At 44.1% G+C, this 9,483-nt stretch overlaps 1 protein-coding gene across 1 annotated transcript; it reads right to left on the bottom strand.

Annotated features, from left to right (window-relative positions):
- Nucleotides 1-6,293: 6,293 nt before the first annotated feature.
- LOC147957954 (protein FAR1-RELATED SEQUENCE 5-like) lies at nt 6,294-8,390 on the bottom strand. The gene has a single exon (XM_087531898.1). It carries the CDS (start codon nt 8,388-8,390, stop codon nt 6,294-6,296), a length of 2,097 nt encoding a protein of 698 aa, XP_087388024.1.
- Nucleotides 8,391-9,483: the final 1,093 nt, after the last annotated feature.

Raw genomic sequence — 9,483 nt, 5'->3', positions numbered from 1 at the left:
TCCGTCTCTGACTAGCACACCGCTTACTGATGCTCTCTCTAGGAAGATATTCCCGTCGGCCCATACATCTGGATTGGGGCGCATGTGGCGTACCCATGTTATGGCTGCATCCAAGATCTGAATCGCAAAGCAGTAAGGAATCGAAATAGAAAATAACAATTTGTTAACTATTTAAGATGTTAGCACATACCTTGCATTGCAGCCATCCGTCCGTACTACTTGGAAAGGTTGGTGCTGTCAAGCATCTAAGATCAGCGCGATATAGATGAATTTCATCAATTTGTACCAACACTTTCGAAGAGGGGGACGTATTGACATAGTCAATGACCTCTTCAACAATCTTCTCATCTGGAGCATCATCCGTTCCTGTTCTGGGAGTACTCATGTCTTTCGGAGTTTTCTTGCCTCTTTTAGGTTTTTTGGGTTCATCAAAATAAATAAAATCCTCATTATTTGCAAATGCGGATTTCCTGTCTCTCTTCTTCTGCCCTCTCATTGTAGACCCTCCTGTTCCCTGCGTATCCAAGGTAGGAGATTTAATAAAAAAATAGTGACTCGCACAATTAATATACTTACTTACGTCTAATTTTCATGCATCGTCTCTCTCAAACTCCTTTTGCACAGTAGTGATGTCATCCTGAGCAGCTTGCAAGTTTTTGTCACTAGTGATGTCATCTTGAGCACCCTGGAAGTTTTGCTCACTAGTGATGTCATCCTGAGCACCCTGCAAGTGGTAGGGAGGAGCTTGTAAAATGAGAAAAATAACTCATATAATAAATATAGTTACTAAATTACATCAAAGTCTGAGGCCAAGTCACGGCCATGAAGGGGCGACGCAACAAATTTGTCGCTGTCATTGTACTCGTATTCTGGTCGGCTCCAATAGTCCTGCATAGGTACCTAGTTGTCATTATTTTGTACATAGGAAGGAAAGAGTGATTAAGTGCGTGTTTGGATGGTAGGGAACTTACATTGCCGTTCAGGTTTGTGTATAGCCAGTTCCTCATATTTGCATTTTCCTGCTCTAGGTGCCTGAATTTGCGCAACATTTGTACGCGGGTCTGAAGGTGCTGCTCCATCAAGTCTCTTCTCACTCGGCAAACGAGATCATGAAGCTTCATCACCATCTATAGGCATATTAATGAGAAAATTATTAACCCTTTGGTGCACGAAGAAGTACAAAACTGAAGAATAACAAATTACCTTTGAATCTGTCGGTGGCAATTCATCAAACAACTCAGGTGTCGGCGACCTTGGTACCTCCCATGGCTCCTTTAGGTCATGTACGGTCTGAAATAAATTGATGAAATTGGTTCCTATTTTATAATGAAAATAAATATGGAAGAATAAATACAAATGTTGTACAATACGTAATTTATGTACCTCTCCGGCCTCAAGGCCGTGCTTATCAAAAATAGCACAGACTTTGCGCACCTTCAGCTCGTCCCAGTATTGGACGAGTGGTCTATCTCGTTTGCTGTAATCAATTGTTCTGTCTAATCTATCTAGACGACGCTTCTCCCAGAACCAAAACTGCAAAATGTGGACGTTAGTCATTGTACAATATTGTGCTACAATCATACATCTATATGATTAGTGTGAGGGTCAACCTGCAGCAAGGGAAGGTTCCCCTCAAGGTTGACTGTACCCTGGAGTGCTGTTCTTTCAGGATTTTTCTCGCTTCATTATACTTGATAATACACTTCATTAGATGATCACGTGTGAGCTTCGCAAAGTTTATGGCCTTGATACTTTCCTTTGTCTGCACAAGCGGCACATAAGTTGAGCTAACATATCTTTGAGTTGTTGGGCACAGTATGATCCCAATTGAATATAAAATGAAGGTTTGGAGGAACTCTATTCCATGTGTGTTTGTCTTTATATGTGATTTTAACATATTCTGCAGCTCTGCAATTTGTATTCTCCGCTCTCCATATTCTCGGGAGACACTGTATGCCCGGTTCACTTCTATTCCTTCGGGTTCAACCCCTATCTCCCTTGTAGGTATACCAAATATGTGCTCCACATCCCGTGTGGTTATCGACAGTGGTTCCCCATCAATGATGAAGGCGTCACAGGTGGGGTCGTATAGCTCCGCTATTGATCTGCACATGTTCCGATGAATTTTGATAGGAAGGATCCTCAGTAGGCCATCTAGGTCGACCTCTTCTATGGCTTTTATCTGGTCTGCAGTGAAATCTTTAGTAATTCCATGATATGCTACAATGGAACAGACTTGTGTTTCCTGATCATTGGATCAAAAAGGATATCAATTAGTATTATTACATAATAAATATAGTAGCAGTTAACCATGCATCTTTACTGTACAATTCCTTCAACCCAAGTTTGATTGCACATCTGACAACTATGAAATAAGGACTAAATAGTCCAAAAATACTTTGGGAAACATAGGCTTGGATATTAATCTGTCAGAACCTACGAAACAAAATACTTTGCTCTAATATACAAATCTAAGAAACGAAATACTCTGATATAATATGCACATCTACGTAACAGAATACTCTGCCGTAATATTGATCAGGTACTGAATTTCCTTACAGTGTTCCTTTTTGCTTGTGATTTCCCTTGTGTTGTTGTTGACTTCGCCTTGTCGTTCGTGTTCCGAGGTGGCGGATTCCTTGGTGCCGGGTACCTTTGTGGCAGGTTCTGTGCTGGCTGGTTCGCAGGTGGCGGGTTGGCTGCTGGCGGTGGTGGCGGCATCACTGATGGAGGTGGTGGCGGGTTCGCTGATGGCGGTGGTGGCTGGTTCGCAGGTGGCGGGTTGGCTGATGACGGTGGTGGCGGGTTCGCTGATGGCTGGTTCGCTGGTGGCAGGTTGGCTGATGACGGTGGTGGCAGGTTCGCTGATGGCTGGTTCGCAGGTGACGGGTTCACTGATGGCGGTGGTGGCGGGTTCCCTCGTGGTGTCTTCCGTGGTGGTGGATGATAAGAGAGATGCTCCATGAACGAACTATGCAGTGTCACACAGGCAACTTTCTGGAGGACGTCGTGGAAACGGCGGCGGCGGAAACTGGAGGGAGATTAGATCGAGCGTATTAGTAGTACGATGGGTTTCTGTTATTTCTTTCTCTGGATATTGGCAGCTTAACTCCCTTTATTTGCGGGACAGCTATACCTAACTCCCGTGCATGGCAGTCTGCAATACATATCTCAAGTGTCAAAAAAGTTAAATAAAAACTCCAATATATATCCCCTCACTGTGGTAGCAAATCGGGTTTACATACTAACCAATTTCATATCTCCAGTATCCCTCATTTTATTCATATCTCGAGTATTTTTTTATTTCTTACAAAATTTTCATTCAACAATTCCAACACCAAGAAGCAGCACTCTCGACCGAGACGGATCCCTTGTATCAGGCTCAAAAGTCCGGCATGCACACATGGTGGGCAAAATTTGATGCCATTTCATGCAACGCCATCACGTACATCATGTGCAACTAAGACCGTTCGGGTCTGCCGGAGATGAAGTTTGAAAGGCGTTTTCTTTTCCAACTTAATCAAATGAGCTCAATCTTTTTCCACGCCCTCACAGCACCAAGCATGCATGCCAATTTTTGTTGATTTCCGATGTTCGATGTATTATTTTAATGGTTTTTGGCTGAAAAACCATAAACACCGTCTGGACTGACGCAACGTGTGATCGGTGTCCGAATTCGTTCAAATCTTGTGTCGGGGTATAGAATGGGCATGCGCACATGCTGGCAAAAGTTTGTGTCATTTTATGCATGCCATCATGTATTTTTTCAACTCAACGAAATGAGCCCGAACCTTTTCCACACCCTCACAACACCATGGCAAGAATGCATGCCATTTTTCGTTGATTCCCGACATTTGATGCATTTTCTAGGGTTTTCCCGGTGAAAAAACCCTAAAACACTGTTCGGATGTGACGCAACGTGCGTTAGGTGTCCGGCTTCGTCCAAATTTTACATGGGGGGTATAGATAGGGCATGCACACGTGCTGGAAAAAAATTGATGTCATTTCATTCATGCCATCACGTACATCATGTGCAATCAGGACCGTTCGGGTCTGCCGGAGGTCAAGTCTCAAAGGCATTTTCTTTTCTAACTCAACCAAAAATGAGCCCAAACTTTTTCCACACCCTCACAGCACCATGGCAATAATGCATGCCAATTTTTGTTGATTCCCGACGTTCAATGCATATTTTAGGGTTTTCCCGGTGAAAAAACCCTAAAACACCACCCGGACGTGACGCAATGTGCGTTTAGTGTCCGTTTTCGTCCAAATCATGCGTGGAGGGATAGACTGGGCATGCACACATGCTGGCAAAATTTGGTGTCATTTCATCCATGTCATCACATACATCATGTGCAATCAGGACCGTTCGGGTCTGCCGGAGGCCAAGTCTCAAAGGCATTTTCTTTTCCAACTCAACCAAATGAGCCCAAACTTTTTACACACCCTCACAGCACCATGGCAATAATGCATGCCAATTTTCGTTGATTCCCAACGTTCGATGCATATTTTAGGATTTCCCCGCTGAAAAAACCCTAAAACACCGCCCGGACGTGACGCAACGTGCGTTCACTGTCCGTTTTCGTCCAAATCATGCATGGGGGAATACATTGGGCATGCACACATGCTGGCAAAATTTGGTGTCATTTCATCCATATCATCACGTACATCATGTGCAATCAGGACCGTTCGGGTCTGCCGGAGGCCAAGTCTCAAAGGCATTTTCTTTTCCAACTCAACCAAATGAGCCCAAACTTTTTACACACCCTCACAGCACCATGGCAATAATGCATGCCAATTTTCGTTGATTCCCGACGTTCGATGCATATTTTAGGATTTTCCCGCTGAGAAAACCCTAAAACACCGCCCGGACGTGACGCAACATGCGTTCACTGTCCGTTTTCGTCCAAATCATGCATGGGGGAATACATTGGGCATGCACACATGTTGGCAAAATTTGGTGTCATTTCATCCATATCATCACGTACATCATGTGCAATCAGGACTGTTCGGGTCTGCCGGAGGCCAAGTCTCAAAGGCATTTTCTTTTCCAACTCAACCAAATGAGCCCAAACTTTTTACACACCCTCACAGCACCATGGCAATAATGCATGCCAATTTTCGTTGATTCCCGACGTTCGATGCATATTTTAGGATTTTCCCGCTGAAAAAACCCTAAAACACCGCCAGGACGTGACGCAACGTGCGTTCACTGTCTGTTTTCGTCCAAATCATGCATGGGGGAATACATTGGGCATGCACACATGCTGACAAAATTTGGTGTCATTTCATCCATATCATCACGTACATCATGTGCAATCAGGACCGTTCGGGTCTGCCGGAGGCCAAGTCTCAAAGGCATTTTCTTTTCCAACTCAACCAAATGAGCTCAAACTTTTTCCAATTTTTAGGATGTACAGAAGGATATTAGGTGACTCCAATTATCTGTACAAAATAATTTGTGACCCTAGTTATAATATTTTCCAAATATAGGGTGTATAGTTTTTGGCACGAAAATTAAAGAACGCACGTGGAGTGAAAATTTCACAAGTTTTGGGCGAGATTACACCTGACTAATTGACATGAGAAAATAGAGGAGTTTGCCTAATATAAGTAAATGTAATCAAATCCCTAAAAAAATATTCAAACGAGTGGGGCAACGCAAGACACCTTATATTTCGAACTTTTTCTAAAAGATCTATACACCTTATATCAAGGAACGGAGGGAGTATTTTTTTATTGCGAGCTATCTGAAGTGACATAAATAACTATATATCTGAAAAGTTACATAAAAAATATTTGTTCATCTGGTTACGTTGTCTAGTAATGTCCTCAAGGTCACGGGTTCAAATCCCAGTATGGACATTATTTATATTTTGCTTGTAATTATTCTTTATTATCTGTAGCCCAAAACGGTAATTCATTTTATGATTTTTCACCTATTGCCTCCTTTTCAGTGTATACTTTGCATACATGTGCAACCATCCGTCCAGATACCGCCATAGCCAACTTTTCAGCTCAAGAACAGAATATATAACTCACCCAAGAAATTAGAAATTGACTCGCGAGATCATATGAACACGCTTACTATGCACTTCCTAATCCCAATAAAATGACCTTCATGCGTTAAGATAAATCATTCAGGAAACACCAACACAATAAATCTTCTGCCACACAACGCAACAAAATAATGGTTTCAGGAGATGCATCAATAGCATGAGTAGACGAGTACATGAGCGGCACCACCACTAAAAAAATCAATTCATATAAGTCTGGCATTATAAAAATAAAATTCACTTCTTCGGAACATTGTTTTCATTCCAAATCTCGTTAAACGGCTTCCACCTCTTGTTGGATGTCTTGGATGGAGCACCTTTCGGTTTAATTATTTTTGGATTCCGGACATTTCCTGGACATGTTTGGCTTGACCCTGAAAAATATGCTGGAAGAGGGCCCAGTGATGCCGCCTCATTTTCCCCACCATCTTCGCCGCCTTCAGCTATAATACCCTTGAGAAAATCCACCACCTTCTGTGACGTCTCTTGGCTGTTTGAAGCTTTGAATAAATACAGACTACAAATGTTCCGGAGTTCATGGTAACGATCCATCCGCTCAGACCATTCATGCATATTACCATTCCTCTCTGAGTCAAATGCGGACTTGCCTACCATCGTCCATCTTGTTGAGACACAACACCTAGGAATGCTGACTAAGCCAAGGTATTTTAGAACAGAAAAAATGTGAGCGCACGGGATCTCCTCCGATTCCATCTTCAGACAACGGCAATTCAAGCTCTGAAGCAACGGGCCTGCCATGACAAACCTCACATCATACGTCACATGCCTACTCTCTTTGCGAGCTACTGTATACAGAACAAAGGCATCATTCTTGGTCACTTCTGCTACTTCCCATTTTGACAACTGCATGATTTGATGTTTTACCTTCTTGAACATCACTGGAGTATAAATGAGAGCAGCACTTCTCTCAAGTGGATCAGCTGTTAATTCAGTAAAAGGCACTGTCAGTGAAGCTGTAGCATCCAACTTGGCCTCATTCTTGCGGATACGCGATAAACAGTGATCTGAGTGCTCTAGCAAATCAACAAGTGACATTCTCCTATCCAGATTCTTATGAAGCCTAGAGTTTAGGCTTTCGCTAGGCTGATTGCTCTGCATGCCAAGGAAATATCTACCTTTCGTATAGGCCCTAGACCACTTCTTCCTCAGCTCGTACATCGTCATAATCCAAGCATCTTTTTCAGAGATATCATAATCCACCATAAACTCAACCCGACGTCTCTCAAACTCATCGACATCCCAGATGTGATAAACAAATTTCCTAAAATCCTTGAGCTTTTGCTTCCGTAGGTGTCGTATCATGTTTTGCTCAATGTGCCAGCTGCACAACTGGTGATCTGTATTGGGAAAAACCGCCGCTATTGCCTTCGCCATTGCATGGTCACCATCTGTGATAACTGATCTAGGATGTTTCTGCTGCGTTGACTCCAAAAATGCTTCAAGCAACCACACAAAAGATGCCTCGGTCTCAGCTGAGACAATACCGAAGCCAAACACGGTCGTGCTGCGATGGTGGTTCACTCCTATGAAGGGGACAAACGGCAGGTTGTATTTGTTCACACGGTAAGTGCTATCAAAGATCACGACGCCACCAAAGGCATCGTAGTCAATCCGAGACTGTGCGTCTGCCCAAAAGATGTTCAGCAGATGCCCTTCACTATCAGTTGTGTACTTGTAAAAAAATTCGCCATCCATGTCCTTTCGGGCTGCCATATAACCGAGCACAAATTCGGCATCACGGCCTTCTATCCTTTCCTTCTTGTACTTGGCAACAAAATTATACAGGTCCCGAGGTATAAAGCCTACCTTGCTGAAACCACCACTATCCTTCTCCATTACTTCCATTATTTGATGTGTTCGAAGGCCACCAATTCCATACTCAATAACATCAGCCTTTTGCACGTCACTCAGCCCACGATGTGACCTTATGTAAGTTGTCTGCTCAGGCTTAGCGAGTGGATGGTTATGTTCGTCCACAAAATCTTTTACAAACCATTCACCATTATCCATACGAAGCTCGATCTCCATCCGAGCGCCACATCCACAACGTGACAGCGGCCTAGGAGTTCGCACCCGTTTAGTCTTCTCAAAGTGCTTCCTCGCCCGATATCCTTCTTTAGAGCAGACATAGAGGCGCTGAAAAGCTATGTTCGTGTCCGACTTCCTAGTCAGTTCTTCCTTTCTAACACCAAAACCCTTTGACCGAGCATATGCATTATAGTAATTGTAACCTTCTTCCTCGCTGCCAAAAATTTGACTGACTACCGTGTCATATTCTGCAATGTCCTCCAGGGTGGCACTCCCATATTCCATGTCAAACACTGCAATTAATAAAGAATCAAATCTCACTTATTTGAATTCCACTTGTGAAACTGAAACTCGTTTCAGTATGAAGAATAAGATAGCCTTAGTATGTCGTGCTAAAAGTATGAACAATAAGATCAAAATGCATCAGTAACAATGCTTGCGTATATAATCAAACAGAACATTACATATACTCCAGTATGTCATTGAACAACATTTGGTACTATTTTTTTTATTGTCCGAAACTGAGCCATGATGTTTTGACGTTCATAGACAGCAGTACACAGGCATATGAATTCTAGCACAAAACAACATTACACTTAATAAACCGTGGCTACCCCCCCCCCCCTCCCCCCACTATCCAGCACAAATGACCCACTGGTAAACACCATGTACCAGATGACAATGCATTCCGTAAGAACATTTCTTTTGACGAGCATGCACTGCAGGATCTAATTAACTCTGATTTTCCCCATCATGCAAGATCTAATTAACTGTGATTTTTTCCATCCTGCAGCACTACTCAACATGATTTGTCCATGAACTGAAGACATGCCAATTCTACTTTAGTGTTCACAAGAGTAATCCTTACCACGTCCAGATACAGGGACGTGCCGCAGAGGTCCACGACGGCGAGCGTGGATATACAAGGGCGGAAGCAGCTTCGTCGACTAGGGTGGCGCGGCCGCAGGAGCAGGGCTGTGCGTGGGAGAGTGGCAGCAACTGCCGGCGGCGCCCACGGCAGGGAGAAGGAGGCGAGCGGCGGCAACTGGCGGGGTGGCGGCGGCCGCGCGAGCAGGGCTGTGCGTGGGAGAGTGGCAGCGACTGCCGGCGGCGCCCACGGCAGGGAGAAGGAGGCGAGCGGCGGCGACTGGCGGCGGCGGCAGGGCGGCGACTGGCGGCGGCGGCAGGGAGAAGGAGGCGAATGACTAGGTGTGCCGTGTGCGTACAAAATGGGCTGAAACCTAGGCCCGTGGCAAAAATAAAACATGTCGCCCTTAATTTTGATGCCTATCCTACCCTCAAGAATTCAATGGTCAGATTTAGTTATACTGGTCCATCCTGCTTCAGCAGTATAGGGTACCGTAAAAAAGCTCTTTAA

The sequence above is a fragment of the Triticum urartu genome, chromosome 7A (genome assembly GCF_056163025.1).
Source record: "Triticum urartu cultivar PI428250 chromosome 7A, HENAU_Tu73, whole genome shotgun sequence".
Lineage (NCBI taxonomy): Eukaryota > Viridiplantae > Streptophyta > Magnoliopsida > Poales > Poaceae > Triticum > Triticum urartu.
Note: the sequence above shows the minus strand (reverse complement) of the source record. Positions and strands in the feature narration are given on the sequence as shown.